Here is a 23,615-nt window from a genome sequence, read left to right as displayed (position 1 = left end):
TTATAGAAAATTAGGAATTCTGTGAAAGTTTTTAAAATGTAAGAAAGCTAAAGAAAAAATGTGAAAATCACTAAAGTGAAATTATCTTCTGTACCTCAATATTATCTGAGTAATATGGGATTCCTCAGTAGCAACTATATATGTTAAAGGCAAATGTCCACAAAAAGAGCTTAAATGTAAAAAGTGTCTGTTCCCTCCCAGCCAGTGTGGCTCAGCAGTTGAGCATCTATCCCAGGAACCAAGAGGTCATGGTTTGATTCTCAATCAGGGCATATGCCCAGGTTGCAGGCTCAATCCCCTGTACAGGTATGCAGGAGGCAAGCATTCGGTGGTGTTGCTCTCTCATCTATGTTTCTTTCTAACCTTCTCCCTTCCTCTCTCTCTAAAAATCAATAAAAACACATTTTTTAAAAAAGAACTTTGTCTTAAGAAGAAAAAAATGTATCTGTTCCCATCTCTAAGTATAGCCAGCAGAAAAAACCCACAAAGGTATACAATGATGGGTATAATATTTGTGTTTTTAAAAAAGAAAAAAATATATAATAAAAATAAAATAAAAAAGAAAAATATATTTGCAAAGACAGATAATAAGCTATTAAGAGTAGTTGCCCCGCCTGGCCGGTGTGGCTCACTGGCTGAGCATCGACCCATGAACCAGAGGTCACAGTTCAATTCCCAGTTAGGGCACATGCCCAGGTTTCTGAGTTCAATCCCCAGAAGGGGACATGCAGGAGGCAGCCAGTCCATAATGTTTCTCTCATCGATGTTTCTATCCCTCTTTCCCTCTCCCTTCCTCTCTCTGAAATCAATAAAGACATATTTAAAGAGTAGTAGTTGCCTCTTGGGAAGGGAAATGAAGGGAGATGAATGCTTTATTGGACTATATGATTTTTTGGTAGGATTTGAATTTTCCACCATGTGCATTTACTACTTTTTCCATCAAATTTTACAAATGATAGGGAAGAGGGAAAATAAAAGCAAAGGAAAATATTTATTCCTGGCCCTCAAATATGAATGTGTTTGAATTAAAATCTGAAAAAAAAATCAGTTTTAAAATTGGAGACATTCTTAAGGGAAAGGGCAAGTGAAAAGATTTATCTCACTTAAGAACAGCAGGTTCATCTGTTAATATGCTAACTATGACCTTAATTTTTTCTCTCCGAGAAAAAGCCCAAGGTGAGCTGGTTCTGACAGCACCTTGGACTGGTTTGACTACTTCAAATATCTCATGACCTTGGGCTCTCTGTCACACTGCTCCTTCTGATTACAATTTGCCTTCCCAGGCAACAGGCTTTTCAGAAGAGAAGGTACTACATATATAAGCTATCTGGCTCATTGACAAACTAGTAATTTTGGTTAAAAAGAAATTAAAAGTACATACGTAATCTCTATGCCAATAGTACAAAAAAACAAAAACAAAAAACAACAACAACAAAAAAAACAACACTTCATATATAGGGAAAGAAATCTTATTTAAGTCATTTGGGCTTTGTTGAGGGCTAATGCTTAGTGTGGGCCATTTGTATATCTACGTGAAAGAGTTTGAGACAAACACTTATGTTAGGTCCCCATTCTAGCTGTAAAGAGAGTCTCAATCAAGCCACATGGCAGCCTACTTCTCTTATGATTTCCTTTCCCACTGAATACAAGAAAAAGATTATTTAGTTTTTAAAAAGCACAAGTGATAACCCTATTATTCCCAAATAAGCAACCCTAGAAAGTTAGCATGGCACGCACACAGCACATATGGCTTTCTTATTCTCTTAGTACATTCTAGCAATACTTAACAAGCCCTAATGGTGTGGGGAGGGGGACTAACCTAAGTTAAAAGCAGTTTAGTGAAAATGAGCAAAATGATGACAAAGAAAAAAATGTGGCAAGAATTCTTTCTCCCTCAATTATACATGTTCCAATGCCTCTAAAGGTTGAGGCTTCCCTATTTTCCTAAATAATCTGTGATACCAATGACAAAGGTGTTGATTAACTATGATAAAGTTCTATACTGACAACTAACTCTTCTGACCACTTACTCACTTTATATCATTAGAATTCACAGAACATCTTTGCTCTTAATAATTAAAATATATTTGAGACAATCTTACCTGGTCAACCTAAGAAAATTACTAAAACTGAAAAAATTCCTGCAAATTATGAAAAAGTTCTCTGGCAAATTATGCATTTCCATCAATCTATAATGCACTGTTTAGCTAAGTCATATAACTATAAAATCTGGATTAATATCCAAGTTAGATAATGGATGTATATGAACATTCAGCATAAACTTTGTCCATAATTATATTCAAATACTGGTGGATTGGTAATCAAATGGCCATATTATAGTTAAAAATTATTAAGGCATAGAAAAAGATAGACCCTCAATTTGGACAGTCCATAAGGGAAAAAAATTTTTCAATTATAAAGGTAATACATACACTAGAGGACAAAGACAAGTAGCTTCTCTATCTGGGTCGTTAAACTTCCAGCTAAAGGTGTACAACATCCTAAACCACTTGTGCTTTTCCTTTAATCACCTATTGTTTTCCTGCCTCCATTACCAGGTACCCACTCCTCCTCTCCATCCTTTATATCGTCTGTTCCAAATAATCCGTTTTCCATCAGTAACTCAATTCAATTTTTCTTTGCTTTTTTTTTTTACTACCTACTCCAGATTTTACTCTCGTCAAGCTACCTTAAAGAAGCTAAAATTTCTTAACCCTACTTCTCCGTCAATTCTTTTCTTCCTTCCTTCCCATTTTGTGGGTAAGTTTTCCACACACTTTCCTCTCTTTAGTTTCTATTTTCCTCTCATTCTCCTTTCCCTCGGTATCTCTCCCTTTCAAAATCTCCCGTGGATTGTTGTGGTCATCAATAACATGGAGAACTTTCTATTGTTGATACCATTTGGTCATTGTGACAAAATATATTTTAAAGAGAGAGAGAAAAAAAACAGGCATGCAATGAGTTGTTAATATATAAAGGGATTTTAGTTAGTATAATGAATTATATAGACTTGTAAGAATTCAGTACAGTTAGTTGGCAGAAAAAAATGAAAGCTAACTTTAAAGGTTTCATAGATTTATATTTTTAATAGCTAGTTTAAAATAATGTGAGGGAAGTCATTAAATTTAAAAAATTAAGATATCTTTTAAAATCAAATTTGATGTAACAAAAAGAAAAACTAACTCTTATAAGCCTACAATAAAAGTAAAGATAAAAAAAACTTCTGATGTGGATACCTAATTATGGAGTATAACGTATTAAAGGAATAAGCCAACTTGTTTTCTTTTATATTGAAACCCAGATTTTGGCCTATGCTTGTCACATTAGTCAGCAGCTGCTTGATGAAAAGAGTAATCTTGGCAGCATATAGCTTATGCCACTGAGCATGAGGAAATCACGCCGGCATAAAGCAAAATGAAAGCAGAAACAAGGTGGGTATAAAAACTTCTCTGTCACGCGGGAGACTGGGGTTCGTTTCCCCGAAGGGGAGCCAAAAAACAACAACAACAAAAAAAAACTTCTCTATACAGTTTTATCCAACAGTGTATAAAAACTAGGATTGACTTAATCAAACCTTTAAAGTCTTAACACTCTCAAAATTTTAATGAAAATAACTATCCTATTATAGATTAGATTTTTAAAGTATTTGAAATTTATTAATAATAGGATATAATTCATACACTTTGTCATGAATGTAAGTCCTAAAACCCTACAATATGGTATCTAATATCTCAAGATTTATATCTTTAGAAATGCATCTAAAGTAATGCTAATCTTTTATTAAAAATACATATGTTTAAAATTCTTGAGATCAACTACAGTTTATGAGAAAAATCTTACTAACTTATTTTTTACTTTCCACGCAAATTATATTCACTCAGAGTCTCCATTTTTACTATATTTGATCCCTTTTTTCCTATATATATCATTTTATAAGTCTCTTGAAACTATTTCGAGAAAAACTGAAGCCTAGATATTAATAGTTAGGAAAAACACTATGAAAGTGGCATAAAAATTCACTATAGCCATCTTTTTTCTCATAAAACAGCTTCATGTGAAAATAATTTATGTCAATGCCACATCATCTATGATCCTTAGTATCAAAATATTTGGATGACCTTCACATGACAATGTCCTTTAAGAAATTATTTCAGCTCAGCACTTTTTAATATTTCAAATCTGAAAAATCAAGATAACTAGCAAGGTAACATCAAGCCAACCACAAATTTGAGACATACTTCAAACTATTTTGTTACCTTGAGAAACAAAACCAAATATAACAAAAGATGGAAGAAAAAAAATTGAACATGGATGGACAATTCAGGCCCAGGCTTACTCTATACACAGAATTAGGATACAAATAATTGAAGCATCTTTTCTTCACATAATATTCACTCATTTCCAATAACATGAAAGGATAAGAAAAGGTTTATCTACAAGTGAAAAGATGGAAGCATTAATAAACATACTGTGCTTAACTTAGCTCTTAAAACTACTCTGTCAACATAAAAGGAAATGAACATTTTAACAAATTATCCTATTTGTGATAAGAACATGAAGAATAAATTAGAATCCAAAACTTTCAGAATTAAAAAAAGAAAAGCTCCATCAGCTTAGCTAATCGAACTAACAAAACTATAAAAACTATATATTTATTTACTTCTCAGTATTAGTAATTTACTTTTAAGCCTCTGTAGGTTGCATATAAAAAAGTAGAGAAGATCCTAACTCATGTAGCTCAGTGGTTGAGCGTTGACCTATGAGCCAGGAGGTCACAGCTCGATTCCTGATTCCCAGTCAGAGCACATGCCCAGGTTAGGGGCTCGGTCCCCAGTGTGGGGCATGCAGGAGGCAGCCGTTCAATGATTAATTCTCTATCATCATTGATGTTTCTATCTCTCCTTTCCTCTCTGAAATTAATAAAAATATTTTTTTTTAAGTAGAGACATTTTTGAACATTTATTCCTAGCACTCTTACCTTGCCCTCGCCTGCCTGTTTCCTCTGAATTGTTATGCTTAATTTTTTCCAGATATTTCTATTCTCTACTCAAAGCCTTTCTTCATTTATAATGCCCAGTTGCTACATTCATATTATAACACTCTATTATAACATTTTTAGGACCTTTACAAAACTCACCCTATCCTCTAATCTTCGAAAATACTTTCTTTAAAATAACTTTTTCAAATATATTTGGTATAGCCCATGTTCTCCTAAAAAGACTTTGAGGGAGCAAAGACAATAAATAAGCATGCAACATAAACCACAATTTACAAAACTGTTTACAACAGATACAGATAAACTTTTTAGTGCTTACTGATGATTTTGAAATGCAATATTCATGGAAAAGCACACAGGTTTTTCAGTTAAGCACTTAGTATAAAAAGTTTTATACATATTAGTACTGGTTGTGAATGATGTTGATCATTATGAACATGATGATGACAATGATAATAAAGGTGAAATGATCTGATTCCATTATTTCCCAACTTTGAAACCCTTTCTTCAAACAAAATCACATGTAGAAAGCAGATACGCAAAAACACACTGAATCGAAGCTGCTCTAAGTTCAGAGGTAGGGTAGGGGGTCCAGAGACCTACCCCGTCACATCCCCAACCCTTTCAGCTTCCTCCCTTCCCACCCTGCCTCCTGGGAAGTCATGAGGCACCTCCGAAGAAACACTATGGTTTTAAAATTATTGGTTTAACTAATTAGAAGCTATTTGGAAAATTTTAAGTTCAGTGTGACCATGACCATAGGCATAATTTAGCTTTTGATTTGTTTTTAGTAATGGGAATATGTTAATAATTAAAGAAACACAAACTACAGAAACCCAGGGAATTGGAGAATTTTAATGGCTAGAGGGAACCTTAATCCTTTCACATTTTACAGATGAGGAATTGAGGTTTACTAGTAACTTGGCCTCAAGTCTCACACTTCTGAGTAGAACTGAGAAGAGGTCTATTGCTTTATTACTCTACCCAATTGAATTGCAAATACTTTAGGTATTGTTCAGATATTACTTATTCCACTCAAATTCTTCTTTCCTCATTCTTCAGTTCACACAGTATAATTTACACAAAATATACTAATGACAAGAAATACTAGTTATAAGACTGCAGATACTGTGTTATCAACACAGATAAGGCAAACTTAAGAGTTTAAATTTGATCTGCAGAACTCAGTAGCTAATAACATGGTAAAATATAGTTACTGGTAACAGGAACCCCAAGAACACATATATATTCCAATAGATTAGCAATTGATGAAATCTTTTTTGTTAATTAGTTTTTTATTTTGTTTCTCCCCTCCCCCGCCCCCTACATTTCAGGGTAAGGATGAATAAAAATGATACCTAAAAGTAGTTTGGAACTAACCCTGCATTAAATACACATTTCTGTATAAAGTAGGCATTAAAAAAAATCCTGTCTAGTCAGTTCAAGGGAGATTCTTAACAGTTCTACTTTTTATTCTGGAATCTATATTTATTTTATAAAGCTGAACTCAGATTATCTTTGGATTTGATTTTTCCTCTCTATTCTTTCAAGGAAGTTGAAGTATGCAAAAATTCTCCATGGAGTTCTAAATTAGAATTTTTATTTAGATAAAAAGAAAAAAGGACCGCAGTTACCATGTCAGAAAGTTACTAATTTGAAAGTACCTCATCTTTTCATCTCCAAAATAAGAGACGGGATCTACTTATCTATATGGACAGGTTTTGCACTGATTTAGTAAAGATTATTATTATACATGCAATGTGAGTATAAAACTATTCTGTATTACATCTAATTTGTCAGATAATATACCTGACAAGAAGAAATCATGAAATAATTTCACTTGTATTATAAAATATAAAAATCAGAAAAGTCAATATGAATTTTTAAATAACAGATGTACCATTTTTCAGAAAACATTTAGAAAAAACACAAACTACATTTATTATATATGTAATGCTATGAAGTAAAGTACAATAATTCTATAAATTTTATAATAAAAATTGCACTGAAATCAGAAGAAAAATGAAATAAAAAACTACCATTTTCTCCAAAGAGTATTAGATCAAAGTAGATGTACTGTTATTAAGAGATGATCATTTTGTATTTGAAAAAATGGCAGCATCTTGTAAATACCTAAAAATGTTCCTCAATTGTACCCAAGATACCTAAAAGAGACAAAAAACACATTCCTTTCTCACATTACTGCTGCCACCCAAAACCTCTCCAAATACCTCTGGAGAAAATAAGTAGTTTGTTGTCATTTTCAAAATGAATATTTTTGTAAAGGTTTAATTGTTGCTGAAAAAAATTACCAAATGTAATATAAATTTCAAATATATCAAATAAATCACTATGGGAAATCCAAACATCTGAAAATAAAACTTTAATACATTTGATATATAAAAATGGAGTCTCATATGAAAAATTACCTTAATAATATGTGCTGATATTACTTGAGAAATTAAAATGAGAATATTACCCCCCCCCCCTTTATGTATATGAACATAACAATGAAGAAATGAAGAATAAATCTTCATCTCAAGATTCAGTAAGATTATCTACTATAATGAAGCAAGTAAAAAACACCAGGAACTAGGATTTGGGTTTGCATTTCCCTTATTTAACCAACCTTTAGCTGGTGGAAAAGGATGAGAAGGAAGTGAATCTGAACAGAGTTCCAGTGGAAACTGCAGAAGGTCTTCATTATCTGTAGAGGCTTAGGAAGCAAGAAAAACACTAATTATTTAGTAATAACCTACTATTAATTTTTTAAAATTAAGAATCTGGTATAACAGATTGTAAGAAAATACTTTGAACATCTATATGCCAACAAAGTGGGCAACCTAGGAGAAATAGACAAACCCTATGTACAATCTGCCAAAATGTAATCAGGAAGAATCAGAAAACCTGAATAAGCCAATAACAACTAATGAAATTGAAGCAGTAATCAAAAAACTCCCAGCAAACAAAAGCCCTGGACCCAGTGGCTTCACAGGTGAGTTTTAGCAAACATTCAAAGACAAATTAACACCTATCCTCCTCAAAATCTTCCAAAAAATTTAAGAGGAGGGAAGACTTCCAAGCTCTTTTTATGAGGCTAGCATTATCCGAATTCCAAAACCAGATAAAGACACTACAAACAAAGAAAATTATAGGCCAAAATCCCTCATGAATGTGGATGCTAAAATCCTCAACAAAATACGAGCAAATAGAATCCAGCAATACATTAAAAAAAATCATACAACATGACCAAGTGGGATCTATTTCAGGAATGCAAAGATGGTTCAATATTCACAAATCAATAAATGTGATATTCCACACAAACAAAATGAAGGATAAAAATCATATGATCATATCAATAGACACAGAAAAAGCATTAGACAAAATCCAGCACCCATCTTTGATAAAAAGTCTCAGGAAAGTGGGATAGAGGGATCATAACTCAACATAATAAAGGTCATATATGACAAACCTACAGCTAACATCATACTCAATGGGCAAAAACTAAAAGCATTTCCCTTAAGATCAGGAGCAAGACAGGGATGTCTGTTTTCACCACTCTTATTCAACATAATACTAGAGGGTCCTGGCCACAGAGACCAGACAGAAAGAAGAAATAAATGTATCCAAATTAGAAAGGAGGAAGTAAAACTATCATTATTCGCAGATGACATATATTGCACATTGAAAACTCTAAAACACTCTACCAAAAATTGCTAGATTTAGTAAGTAAATTTGGCAAAGTAGCAGGATACAAAATTAATACCTGGAAATAGATGGCATTTTTATACACCAATAATGAACTCTCAGAAAGAGAAATGAAAAAAAAAAAATCCCATTTACCATTGCAACAAAAAATAAGGTATCTGGGAATAAACTTAACCAACAAGGTAAAAGTCCTATACTCGGAAAACTATAGAACACTGAAAAAGGAAAGAGAGGAAGATACAAACAAGTAAAAGCATATACCATGTTCATGAACTGAAGAATTAACATCATTAAAATGTCCATACTACCCAAAGCCATCTATAGATTCAATGAAATACCAATTAAAATACAAACGACATATTTCACAGATCTAGAACAAATATTCCAAAATTTATACAGAACCAAAAAAGACCCTGAATAGCCACAGCAATGTTGAGAAAGAAGAATAACATAGAAGGAATCACAATACTTGATATCAACCTATACTACAAAACCACTGTAATCAAAACAGCCTGGTATGATGATCTCATATATGGAATCTAGTGATATGTCTGATAAGGGGTTAAAATAAACTGATGAACAAAATAGATCCAGAGTCATAGAAGCATGGAACAGACTGTGGAATCTCAGAGGGAAGGCAGGGGAGGGTGGGTGGGTAGGAGGAGATCAACCAAAGAGTTTGTATACCAGTGCATATATGCATAACCCATGGACACAGACAATAGGGTGGTGAAGGCCTGAGACAGGAGATGGAGGCAGGCTAGAAGAGGTCAATGGGGGAGGGGGAAAAGAAGGACATATGTAATACTTTCAACAATAAAGATTTTTTAAAAAACCCATCCTGGTACTGGAACAAAAAGAGACAAATAGACCAATGGAATAGAACAAAGATCCCAGAAATTTGACCCACGCCAATATGGTCAGTTGGTATTTGACAAGGAGGCAAGAGCATACAATGGAGTAAAAATAGTCTCTTCAATAAATGGTGTTGGGAAAATTGAACAGGTACATGCAAAAAATGAAACTAGACCACCAACTTACACCACACACAAGAATAAACTTAAAATAGATAAAAGACTTAAATGTAAGTCACAAAACCATAAAAATCCTAGAAGAAAATATAGGCAGTAAAATCTCAGCCATCTCACTTAGCAATATTTTCACTGAGACTTCACCTTGGGTAAGGGAAACAAAGGAAAAAATTAACAAATGGGACTACATCAAACCAAAAAGCTTCTGCACAGCAACAGAAACCATCAACACAATGAAAAGGAAAACTACTGTATGAGAAAACATATTCACCAATGATACATCTGATAAAGGGTTAATTTCCAAATTATACAAAGAACTCATACAACTCAACACCAGGAAGACAAATAATTCAATTAAAAATGGACAAAAGACCTGAATAGACACTTCTACAAAGAGGACATACAGATGGCCAATAAACACATAAAAAAAGTTCAACATCACTAATCATCAGAGAGATGTAAATTAAAACTGCCAGAATAGCTACCATCAATAAATCAACAAACAACAAGTGCTGGCGAGGATGATGAGAGAAGGGAACCCTAGTACACTGCTGGTGGGAATGCAAACTGGTGTAGCCACTGTGGAGAACAGTGTGGAGTTTCCTCAAAAAATTAAAGGTGAAACTGCCTTTTGACACAGCGATCCACTTCTAGGAATATATCCTAAGAATCCTGAAACACCAATCAAAAAGAATGTAAGCATCCCTATGTTCATAGCAGTGTTATCTGGAAATAGCCCAAGTGCCCATCAGTAGATGAAGGGATAAAAAAAGCTGTGGTACATTTACACCATGGAATACTATGCAGCAGTAAAAAAGAAGGATCTCTTACCCTTTGAGATAGCATGGATGGACCTGGAGACTACTATGTTAAGCTAAATAAGCCAGGTAAAGGAAGACAAATATCACGTGATCTCACTTACATGTGGAATCTAATGAACGAAATAGGTCCAGAGGTATAGATGCATGGAACAGAATAACAGACTTCAGTGGGAGTTGGGAGGTGGGACAGGAAAAGATTAACCAAAGAATATATATGCAATAATGCATAATCTATGGAATAGACAATAGTATGGGGACAGCCTGACATAGGGTGGGAGTTGGGTAGAGAGGAGCAAAAAGGGAGAAAATGGGAGACATCTGAAATACTGTCAAAATATGATGGGCTGGTGTGGCTCAATGGTTGAGCGTCAACCCATGGACCAGGAGGCCACAGTTCGATTCCTGGTCAGGGCACATGCCCTGGTTGTGGGCTTGATCTCTAGTAGAGGGCATGCATGAGGCAGCCAATCAATGATTCTCTCATCATTGATGTTTCTATTTCTCGCTCCCTCTGCCCTCCTCTGTAAAATCAATAAAAACATATTTTTTAAATAAATAAATAAATAAAACAAAATCCTACTTTTAACACCTAACAAAACAAAAAAGAATGATACTTTCTAAATTCTCCTGGGTAAATGACAACTCTGAGAATCTGTTGACTACTATGGGACTTTTCCTAAGAAACACATGATGCTTACTACATCAGTAGTTTCTCAAATGCCTTGAGGACCTCCTTAGAGCTACCAGGATAGGAACCTCTAAGTTACTGCAGAATTAATATGCTACAATTTAAATCTATAAAATGACAGTATCTCTATGTAAATACCAGTCCACCACCTATTCACGTATAAAAAGTATCAAATCAGCCATATGCTTATCCTCACCATTACTTTGATAAAGATAAACAAAAAGTGGCAGATTCTCTTCAAGAAATAATTCATTTATTTAATCTACTATCCTCTATATTTTATCACTAAACTATAATGTAGACAAACATGAACTATAATCCCACTCATCATAGATTTACCTCTTTGCAATGACTTTTCAACCTGTGTTTTTGTTGTCTGTAAAGCCTGATTTTTGTCAAAAGTTATTGCAACGGCTGTGACTGTAACCTAGAATCACAGAAACAGTAAGATTAGCAAAATAATCATTGTCAAAATAAGTTTCTTACACTTATTACTCAGTACCATGGAACAACTTAACACTAAGTTAAGGCTAATTTGCCTTTCTTGGTTAAGATTCTCAGTTACAATTCCCAGTTGTAATTCTGGTTAAAATTCTCAGAGAATTATACATCAGCTCAGATATTTAAACTATAACTAAGCCCAACATGTACACCTAAACACAGATATTCCAGAAAGAGCTCAAGAACTTTGTCTAATGGATGGGGACTGGAGAAACTGTATAAGTAGAAATCCTATTGTATGTATGCTGGAGCACAATTGTATGTGATTCCACCTTCAGATAAGCAGAGTTCAGGAAAATAAAATATACACAGTGTTTCATATTAACATGTTTCAAAATATTTTAAATAAAACAGGTTAGTTATTTAATTATGCCATACTTATAATATTATAACAGATCAGATAAAAGCTAGAAATCTTCTTTAATAATAGACTGAATCTTAATTACCTGAATTAATTCATCTTCCGGAAGAGATACTGTAAAATTTACATGGCAAAGGCAGCAGGGGATCATAGACCGTAGTTTAAAATACAGGCTCTATACAATAGAAAATATTAGCAATGTCATTTCTTTTCATTTAAAAATTTACAAAAACTGACATTTCAATGCACATTATATTATGGCAAATAGAAAGTTTAAAGGATTAAAACAAAGCTGGTCCAATTCTGTTTTGTTTATCCTTACATTGAAAATCCATCTATAATAATAAAAGTGAAATATTAGACAAGATGTCCTTCCTTCTGGACAAAGCCACAGTAGGCGTGGGCCACGGAGGCGGGCGGGGGCCGGGGCCAAGGCCCTTGCATGAATTTCGTGCATAGGGCCTCTAGTATAATAATAAAAGCATAATATGCAAATTGACCAAACGGCCGATCAGCGGAACGGCCATCCGGATGACCACGCTATGACACCCACTAGCGCCAGGCCAGCCAAGGCAGGTGTGATATGATTGGTCGGGGGCCCAGCCATTACCCCATGATCGCCCCACAGAGGCAGACCCAGGCCACCAGCCGGCAGGGCGATCAATTGGGGGGCTCCACAATCGCCCCAAAGAGGGAGACCCAGGCCACCAACTGGCAGGCTGTGGTGGGTGGGCAGGGCCTCCCTCTGTGGGGGCGATCCATCATGTAGCCCTGGCTGGGTTGGCAGGGACTACCTCTTTGGGGTGATCCATCACGGAGCCCCGTGATCAATTGCCCCAAAGAGGGAGGCCCAGGCTACCCAGCCATCAGTGCTGCAGCGGGTAGCCTGGGCCTCCTCTGCGGGGGCCATCCATTGCGGAGCCCTGGCCGTGTGGGCAGGGCCTCCCTCTGAGGGCGATTGATCGTGGGGCTCCTGAGCTGTGAGAGGGTGCAGGCTTGGCTGAGGGGCCCCACCCCCTCCAGTGCATGAATTTCATGCACCAGGCCTCTAGTTCTCAATATTATGGCAGACAATAAGGTTTAATCATATCTATCAATGTCATAAAAAATAATATAAGAAAAAGGTATTTTAAATTTACATACACACAACAGATTTTTATGAAGTTTAAAGCTATGAGATAACTTAAAATATATTTCTTTTATAGTATGGTATATTAAGATAGACAGGACAACTTTAGCATTTTATCTGATGGCAGAGCTAAGTTGATATGTAAACAAAAATAATTCAGCCCATAACTGTGTAAGGTATTCCAGACAATATGTACACATTTTCAATTTCATGATTCTTAGGAGTTTTAACTAAAATATAGTTAGTCATAAGGTACCTACCTTGAGCAAATTTTCACAGAGATCATTAAAGTTCTTATTGAGGGCTTGATTAGTCAGGTTAAGACTGCTTAATCGGATTACTCTTACTGATGTGAACATCTAAATATGGGGAGATATGATAGTATGGCATTTTATTACTTTAATCACTATAACAATAAAACTGCTAATGATGAACAATAATAACTAATGTGGTATGAAAAAGGGTAACATTTTAATTGCAATAAGGAGGTGAAAAAGAAAACATCTATTAAGAAGGAACTTGCTAAGATCACTTATGTTGTATTTATTTAAAATTAAAAATGAAAGATTCACCTGTATTTCAGATGTCCAATTATTTATGCCAGGCATAATTTCTGTATTACAACTATAAAAGCCTGTCAAAATAAATTATAGTTAAAATATGATATTTCATTTATTTTTGTGTTAAGAATAACCTGTTCCAATTATTACATGACATTCTAACTATAAGAACCATTCATTCTTTTCTAAAATGTTAGACCATCTTAATAAATTACCACTTTTTAAAAAATGTGTAATCTTAAAAGGATTAAAAATCAGTTCATCTAAGTTCTAACATAAATATTTTAAATCTGTTTTCCGCCTTGGAACAGCAAAGCACATAACAAGGTGTGACATTGATAAAGCCTCTAAAATAAAAGTTAGTCCCATAATAATTATGAACTAAAATACTGATGTGCAAAAAAAAGGACAGTCGCATCTCAAAGGTAATTTTTTCTGTTTACCTGAAGGAGGAGGAACATCAGTAAGGAGAGAATGTACATCTTCCATAGCATCTGTGTCATCAATCTGAAAATAGAAAGATTTCAACTATTACATAAGTAGTAAATATATAATCATTTTCAATTTTTAAAAATTTTTTTACTAAATAAAAAACATAAGAGTCAAAAAAGAACCTTTTCCCTAAATTAAAATATAAAACTTGAAAGAAATTCTTTTCAAATATCGGTATATTTCTCCACAGTAATAATTATAAATACTTCCAAGTGAAATAATTTTTGGGTTTTTTTTTTTTGTTTTTTTTTTAAATATATTTTATTGATTTTTTACAGAGAGGAAGGGAGAGAGATAGAGAGTTAGAAACATCGATGAGAGAGAAACATGGATCAGCTGTCTCCTGCACACCCCTACTGGGGATGTGCCCGCAACCCAGGTACATGCCCTTGACCGGAATCGAACCTGGGACCTTCCAGTTCGCAGGCCGACGCTCTATCCACTGAGCCAAACCGGTTTCGGCGATAATTTTTAAGTATAATTAATTTTTTCTTTTAACGAGCCTTTTCTTAATCCTTTAGGAGGGCATGTTTCAAAAGAAGATACCATAAGCAAAAATTATCTCTATTTGTTTAAATAAATATAGTGCAATTAAAAAAAACACAATTTTGACTAAATACACAATTGCTTTAAAATAAAATTATGTAGGGATAAATTTAAAGGCATGCCTAACAAATTAGGTCTAAATCCTATTTTTCTTATATCACAATATTCCATTGTGAATAATAAAGAGTGAAACTATGCAACTAGACATATACTGAATTCATCTGTACATCAGGGGTCTAAGTCCTGCCTCACACACTCTATGCTTCCACTCACCTCACCCCTGTGACTTCCAGAACCACCTTCACTCCCACTTTACCTTAACTACCATGGTCACGGCTATACCTCAACACTGTTCCCCAAACCATTCCACACCCAGATTCAAGCATTCTCCAACTACAATCCCCTATCCTTTTGCCCTTTCTCTTACTGAATCTGCACCTTGTCCCACATCTTCTGCCCACATTTGAAGCACTTCTGTTCATTACTTAGTCAGGATCCCAGGATGAGAAGTATCAATGATGCTCTAGATCAGCGGTTCTCAACCTGTGGGTCGCGACCCCTGTGGCGGTCGAACGACCCTTTCACAGGGATCGCCTAAGACCATCCTGCATATCAGATATTTACATTACAATTCATAACAGTAGCAACATTACAGTTATGAAGTAGCAACGAAAATAATTTTATGGTTGGGTCACAACATGAGGAACTGTATTTAAAGGGCCAGAAGATTGAGAACCACTGCTCTAGATCAAACTTCAGGTAATGCTAAGACTCACCTGGAGAGTTTGTTAAACAGATTCCTTGGCCCCACCATGAAATTTTCATCTATGAAGTCTGAAGTAAGAGGCCCAGAATTTGTATTTCTTACAAACTTCCAGAGGGTGCTAACACTATGGGTAGTCACAGCACACTTTGAGTAGCACTGCTCTAACCAGTACCCTGAATCCTTTTACCTCCTTAACCTGACATATTCTTTACCAACTCCCATGATTTTTCCATTCTCAGACCATAAAAAAAAGGTGAGAAAAAAGCACAAATCCATACAGATTGAGTTTTCTACAAATTAACACTCTTACCTCAGTTAAGCCTTATGCATTTCCCACGGCTGACATCCTGATCACACTCACAGGCACTGTTCTAGACTCTTCAGAACTCCAATCCCATTCCAATACAATTCTACCGTTAGCTTCCTGCTTCACTGAGATCAAGGCACCTGACTTTTTCTTTCAACAGGCACCTTACCAGGACATTTCTGAGCATCCTCATTTATTTTCCTTTCCTTCAATATCAAAGGAATCTACCTCTTTCAAAGCTAACCGTTCTAGAGAGGAGGGCAGGGGGAGCAGATTTGTTGAGAGAGGAGGCTCCCTGAACCTTTTGTACCACATTTATCCTCCAGAAAAGCTAGTTCTGAGTATATTTTTATAATGAAAGTTCAATGATATCCTCTGAATTCAATAAGAAAACACTACATTCAGATTCACAGTGCCTATATTATTACATGTAAAAATGTTAAAGTAAAATGTTACAACATATAAAGCAGGGAATTCTAGTAAGTGAAACAATAGCACATTAATTTCTTATTTAAATTCATCCAAGTTTACAATAAATAGCTCCAAGAGTTAATATTACTTTAATTTTATTTCAACCCATACATAAATTTTTCCAGAACCACCTGCATTATTGTTATCGGTCTTCTGGTATTGAACAAAAATATATTACTAAGTTCTGATATTCTCAAGTTTATTGTAATATTTAAATATTATATTTTTTATATTTATAACAGTTGTAATGATACAAAAGAATCACATCAAGTATGATTGTAAAATTAAACATCTAAAAACTTTAAGAAATTACTCCAATGCAATAATACCTCCAAAACAAAAGCATCTTTTTTCCCATGTGAAAGGTCCAATTCTGTAACTTCATCAGAACTTTCTGACTGAGATCTTAAGAGTCTTGAACGTTGTCGAGGTTCTGGGATGGGTGATCCTATAATCTCTTCAGATATCTCCTAAAAAATATATATAATTGCTTTATATTACAAAAGACCATAATTTTCAGTTTTTTCTTTTTTTTAAATTGAGGTATAATTGACATATAACATATTAGTTTCAGGTGTATAACACAATGATTTGATATTTGCATACTTTAGTTTGGTTTTAAATTTTTATAATAACAGACAACTACCTTTGGGGGGAGTCTACAAAAAATATTTAAAGTGTATATTTCATAACTAACTTTTTATAGGTATGTATAATTCAAAAACAGACATGGTAAGGCATTACTGACATCTACTGTACAGAGAGAAAACTACAATGAGTAGGGAACTGGCAGTCCTTCCAGCTTAGAAGGTATTTTCTGCACAGCATTTAAAAGTCCTAATACTCCACAAAGAATTAAAGATTTGTGTCCCTAACTATGATTCTACTCTTTATATCTTTTCTTATCCAGTGGTAATTTTTCATAGCTCCACAGAGTAAAATGAGGAATATAATAGATGTATGTGTGTATGTATATGTAGTGCACATATTACACATGTATTTGCTTTACTATTTTTTAAGCTAAATAAACTTTGGTAGTTACAATAATGATCTTTTTGAGGTCAGTGTAAGGTGCAATCCTGTATGGTTTAATCAGCTTTTTCCTATTACATAGCCAAATATCAGCTAACCAGAGGTTCTAAGTATCTGTTGGCAACTTACCAGGAGAATGGATATGTGAGGACAAATGCAAAAGACATAGCTTATTATTAGTATAACAGACCCATCTTTTAAAAAAACAAACAAACAAGAAAACAAGGAAGTTATAAGAAAAAGCTTTTCAAAAGGCTAATTTTAAATGTTCATCGCTAGCGCATAGGTTACGTAAGACTACCACCACAGTTTCATAACACAGCTATCTATGCAGTACTTTCACATCCATTTATTTTGCTTCTACTCCAAATTAACCTGCCCTATACAAATCTGACAGGGTGCCTATTATAATGAATACAAAATGAGAAAGAGACGCAGTTCAGAAGTAGAGTAGTTTGCCTGGGTTTGCACACTAGTAGGTGATGAACTTGTCTAGATCAGTTCTTTTGACCCTGAATGCAATATTGAAACTATCCTTCATTTTATAATTCTATAGTAGTTTAAAATTCAGTTATGCCTCTCTTTATTGTAACATGGATGAAATAAATGTAACTATCTAAAATTGAATATATCTTAGATTCATAATGAGGTTTTACCACTGGTGCTGTTAATTCCCAATAAAAGTTTTGCACCTCATTTTGATATTCTGGCTGACTTAGTTATTTCCAGTTAAGTGGTACTATACCTTTGCATAAGAAATGTTTTTCTTAGCAACAGGGATGAACCTTGAGAACATTATGCTAAGTGAAATAAGTAAGACAGAAAAAGAACCCTATGATTTCAGTAATATGTGGGATATAAAACTGAAACTTGTGAACACAAACAGCCAGAGGGAAGGGGTTGGGGGCAGAAGGGAGTCCTAATATGAGGTGACAGGAGATTTGACTTGGGTAGTGAGCACACAGTGCAATACACAGATCTTGTAACATAGAAATCCACACATGAAACCTGTATGTTCATGCTGACCAATGTCACCCCAATCAATTTAATAAATAAATTTTTAAAAAGTTTCTCAAGGTATTGAGAAAAAAATTAAACAGCAGCACTCACTTTAGCTGGGGCTATCTTTCTAAGATACGGAACACTGACCCACATTTTCAGGGTGGGCATACATTGTTTCAGAAAATTCAAAACACAAAACTGTAATATGAGTAGTGGCCTTGTACAATGACTTTTTCAAACAAATTCTGATAGGTTAAGCTAAAAGACCAGAATGTAATAAGTATTGAAATAAGGAAAGCCATAGTAGAATACTCATAAGTTGATTAATCCTTTTGTAAAAATACATATTCAACATATGAAATCCATATATGGTGAAGTTTTTAAATTCATAAAAGATTTATTCCCGCCCAGCCGGTGTGGCTCAGTTGTTGAGCATCGACCCATGAACCAAGAGGTCCCCGGTCGATCCCTGGTCAGAGTACATGCTCAGGTTGCAGGTTTGATCCCCAGTAGGGGGCATGCATGAGGCAGCCGATCGATGTTTTTCTTTCATCGATGATTCTGTCTATCCCTCTCCCTTCCTCTCTCTCTAAAAAAACCAATAAAAACATATTTTAAAAAGAAAGATTTATTCCCTCCTCTAATATGCAATACTAAACAGTAGCTCATAAATATTTATTGAGTAAAGTAACTTAATTCACATTCTCTAAATATGTCTCTGTCTTCAAGGGGCTTTTATTATAGAAAAGAAAGAGAGACATGTAAAACTAAGTGCACTAAAATGTAACAGGCACCATGACAGAAGCAAATACAGGTACAACAGAAACACAACAGAAGAGCCAGGTCCTGAGGGAGGTCAGGATGGAAGTAGAGTTGATAAACACTGTTACGTGAAAGTTCAGCTCATATCATTACAATTCATATATGGAATCCTAACATATATCTTTGCAAATCATTCTTCCCAACAGGAATAAACACTACTAGATGTTTAAATATCAAAATATAAATATAAAATAAAAATAATTACAGCAAACAAGCAGTCAACAAAGCGTTTTGCAGAAAGCTTTTACAAAGGCTATGTAAGTAAATATATTAACACGTTAACATTTTCAATGAATTTAAAGAAACTATATCAACACTGCTCAATAGAAATATAAAGCAAGCTTCATAGGTAATAATATAAAAGAGATACAAATGAAACATGTAATCAATATAAAAAGAATCCAAAAGGTATTTTACGTTCTTTTTCATTTATTATGTCTTCAAAATCCAGTGTACTGGTATATTTTACACCAATACCACATCTCAATTCAGACTAGCCACATATCAAGTGCTTAATAGCCACATGTGACCAGTGTCTACCACACTGAACTGTGTAACCCTAGTTATGTCCTTAAAATTCCTACCAGCTTAATAACTTTGCTAGAAAGCTGTTAGTTTGAAGCTGGAATTCAGATGTACTATTCCAGAAGACCAACCAAAATTCAGTAGCATATATAAAATAATGAAAATAATGTTATCCAAACAGTTACCTTTTATAGAAGTATTTCATTATCAGAGACTTATAAAAACAAAGTTTCATTCCTACTTCAACACATTTTTCAATTCAGGTTAAAGCTATAGGACATCTGTAGAGTAGGAAGCATTGTGATACCAATTGCAAAGCTGGTGAAAAGACTGACTATGGAAATGACTGGTAGGAAAATTGTAAGAAAAATGCCAAACTAAAAAAATCTCTATTCTTTCACACTTTACCATAGGTAAGCAATCTTTCTTTTTATTAAAAGAGAGAGAGAGAGAGAGAGAGAGAGAGAGAGAGAGAGAGAGAGAGAGAGAAGATTTTAAGCTATTTAACTATTCAATAAGTATTTATTTAAAAAATACCAGAAGGAACTGTTCTAGGCATTAGGGATACAGTCCTGATAGAGCTTGATTCTACTGGCAGTAACAAACAATAGATAAGAAAGGGGGATAGGAAGTACCAAAAATTAATGGGAGAGTTACAATTCTTAAATAGTCAGAGTGAGCCTCCCTAAAAAGAAGACATTTGAGCATAGATGTAAAGGGAGGGAAAAGAATGAGTAATGAGGAGAACATATCTGAACAGTGAAAAAAGTCTTTAAGGTCCAAAGTAAGATAACCAAAAAAATATACTAACAGCTACACAATAACTGATATATTCACAATGTAGACTTAGTTTACTTACTGGAGGATTGATTTCATATAACTCTTTATTCTTAGCGATCGTGTCATTTATCTTCTTTTGCATATGAGATACGTGCTGTTCGTAGGAGCCATCATTAGGAGTCTTCCCAGCAATCTGAATTCCACCAGGCGTTGGTAATGCTGCTAAATATACGCCTGTGGCCGACTTGTAAAAATAATTAGGAAATAATTGTTAAAAATATCTATAGGACAACAGAACCTTAAGTTTTCATATTTAGGAATGTGGTCTTTGCCCAATAGGAGAACAATAATTAATGTCGATGGATGCGCAGGACATAGGTGGACAAGCACGGCAAAACAGAACTGGGAACAGGGGTTGGCTGCTTCTGTTGAGAACCTGGGGTAGATGGTTTAGGAGGACTTACTTTTCACTGTGTACCCAACTGTACTATAAAATTTTTACCTATGATTGCAAGAAATTAATTGCATTGAAAAAGTATAGGAAAAAAAGATAAAAAGTTAAAAGTAGCCCTGGCTAGTGTGGCTCAGTTGGTTGAGCGTCATTCAGTGCACCTAAAGGTCACAGGTTCAATTCCCAAGCTGCAGTTTCAACCTCTGGTCAAGGGGCCTACAGGAGGCAACCCAATCGATGTTTCTCTCTCACATGAATATTTCTCTCTCTCTCTAAAATAAATAAATATATAGAGAGAGTTGTTAAAAGTAAGTTTTTCATCAATGAGTAGATAATTGACCTTTTCTGTGACAAAAAAGGGAAACTTTGCAATGAAAGTGAAGATACTGAAGTGCAGAAAGAATAGGGAACTTACTCAAGATGACACTGTCAATAAATTTGGAAAAGAGACTTGAATCTGTTTCTCCAAACCCAAGAACTTTTCACTAAACCATGCTACCTCCATAATTATCAAGAAGGAAAACACCATGGATGGACCTGGAGAGCATTATGCTAAGCAAAATAAGCCAGTCAGAGAAAGATAAATATCACATGATCTCACTCATTTGTGGAATATAATGAACAGCATAAACTAATGGACAAAAACAGAGTCAAGAGAAAAAAAATATTTTAGAGTATAATAGAAGTAATCCTGTTATTTACAGATTTGTAATATTGCCTACAACATTTGTGATATTATACTATGTTAGTACAGTTTTGATAATATTATTATACTAGAGGCCCGGTGCATGAAAATTTATGTACTGGGGGGGGGGCGTCCCTCAGCCCGGCTGTCCCCAGTGGTCAGTGCACATCATAGCGACCAATTGTTCCCGGTCATTCCACCGTTTGAGTCAATTTGCATATTACCCTTTTATTATAGAGGATTTAAAATATTTTTTTCTTGAAATATCAATGTTTATTGCATGTAATCCCATATAATAAAAGCCTAATATGCTGTGTCTGGTCGACCGGTCGGCCATTCAACCAATCACAGCATAATATGCTAATAATATGCTAAGGCCACTCAACTGCTCGCTATGACATTCACTGACTGCCAGGGGGTAGATGCTCCAATTAGTTGGTTAGCTTGCTGCTGGGATCCAGCTGATCGGGACTGAGTGAGACGGGCCAGACACACACTGGAGCCCTCCTGTGGTCCCTTCCCCAGCTGGCCAACCTCCCATATCTCTCCCCAGCCCCAATCATGTGCTGGTGGAGTCCCTTGGCCTGGCCTATGCCCTCTCGCAATCCAGGACCCCTTGGGGGAATGTCAGAGAGCTGGTTTCGGCTGATCCCTCAGGGGGAGCACCGCTCAGCCAGAAGCCGGGCTATGGCTGGCAAGCACAGCAGTGGTGGCAGGAGCCTCTCCTGCCTTCGCAGCAGTGCTAAGGATGTTCAACTGCCGGCTTAGGCCCACTCCCCCCGAAGCCGGCAGTAAGACATCCCCCAAGGGCTCCCAGTCTGCAAGAGGGCACAGGCCGGGTTGAGGGACCCCCCCCCCCCCGAGTGCACGAATTTCGTGCACTGGGCCTCTAGTATTACTATATTTAAAATCGCTTTTCTTGAAATATTAATGTTTATTGCATATAACATTATATTTAAAATCATTTTTCTTGAAAATTAATGTTTATTGCATGTAACATTATATTTAAAATCGTTTTCTTGAAATATTAATGTTTATTGCATGTAAATGGCTAATTACTTTGTATCTACAATCTGGTAATAGATTTTGTATATTGTAAAAAAATCAAATAAAATAAAGAAAAAAAAGAAGGAAAACTGTACTTGATACAGATTTACTTTAAATTTTTTATTAATGGGCTATTAATTTCTGACTCTGTAACAGTACTATATTCCATTAGTACTAGAAAGCTATTAGGGGAAATACACACACACACTCCACACACTTATGTGCATATATATTTAAATATGCTTATATAAACAAAGCAAAAAATACATAGACGTACTAACATCAAATTGTTCACATCACAGGGGTAGAATGAGCAAAGAGAAGACAATTTTTAAAATCTGGATATTTGTGTTATTTTGAATTGAGGTGGGTTTTAAAAATTAATCAATTGCCAATTTTATAAAAGTCCATTCTCAAAAAGTGTATGACACTTTATGATGAAGACTGGGCAGTAGCCGAAACCGGTTTGGCTCAGTGGATGGAGCCTCCGCCTGCGGACTGAAAGGTCCCGGGTTCAATTCCGGTCAAGGGCATGTACCTTGGTTGTGGGCACATCCCCAGAGGGGAGTGTGCAGGAGGCAGCTGATCGATGTTTCTCTCTCATCGATGTTTCTGGCTCTCTATCTCTCTCCCTTCCTCTCTGTGAAAAATCAATAAAATATATTAAAAAAAAAAAAAAAAAAAAAAAAGACTGGGCAGTAGATGAAACTGATCCTCAGAAGCTCTCCCTCCTGGTTTGTTCATTAGTGTCCATGACTGCACCTATGACCCAGTTTCTGATGCTGATGCTCAATCCCAGAATACCCTCTGTGCCACATGAAGCCTTAGTGTACCATTTCTAATATTAACTGCAATGGCTAATGAGGCAATGGCTCAGAATAGTTGAGAACACAC

General features: G+C 35.1%; 1 protein-coding gene across 19 annotated transcripts in view; it reads right to left on the bottom strand.

The window, feature by feature from the left end:
• C2CD5 (C2 calcium dependent domain containing 5) overlaps positions 1 to 23,615 on the bottom strand; it is a 92,223-nt gene that overhangs the window by 7,729 nt on the left and 60,879 nt on the right. For all 19 annotated transcript variants that reach the window (XM_070410561.1, XM_070410566.1, XM_070410564.1 and 16 more), the window contains 8 exons: positions 20,618 to 20,782; positions 16,707 to 16,847; positions 14,239 to 14,302; positions 13,808 to 13,869; positions 13,496 to 13,594; positions 12,192 to 12,281; positions 11,584 to 11,671; positions 7,626 to 7,712 (listed from right to left, as the gene is read on the bottom strand). In XM_070410561.1, coding sequence (XP_070266662.1) covers positions 7,626 to 7,712; positions 11,584 to 11,671; positions 12,192 to 12,281; positions 13,496 to 13,594; positions 13,808 to 13,869; positions 14,239 to 14,302; positions 16,707 to 16,847; positions 20,618 to 20,782 — 796 coding nt within the window. The remainder of the gene's footprint in view (positions 1 to 7,625; positions 7,713 to 11,583; positions 11,672 to 12,191; positions 12,282 to 13,495; positions 13,595 to 13,807; positions 13,870 to 14,238; positions 14,303 to 16,706; positions 16,848 to 20,617; positions 20,783 to 23,615) is intronic.

Source organism: Myotis yumanensis, unplaced genomic scaffold, assembly GCF_028538775.1.
Source record: "Myotis yumanensis isolate MYYU_CA2020_CCGP unplaced genomic scaffold, mMyoYum1.0.hap1 SCAF_3, whole genome shotgun sequence".
Taxonomy (NCBI): Eukaryota; Metazoa; Chordata; class Mammalia; order Chiroptera; family Vespertilionidae; genus Myotis; species Myotis yumanensis.
The sequence above is the reverse complement of the archived record's forward strand: the minus strand, read 5'-3'. Positions and strand labels throughout refer to the sequence as shown.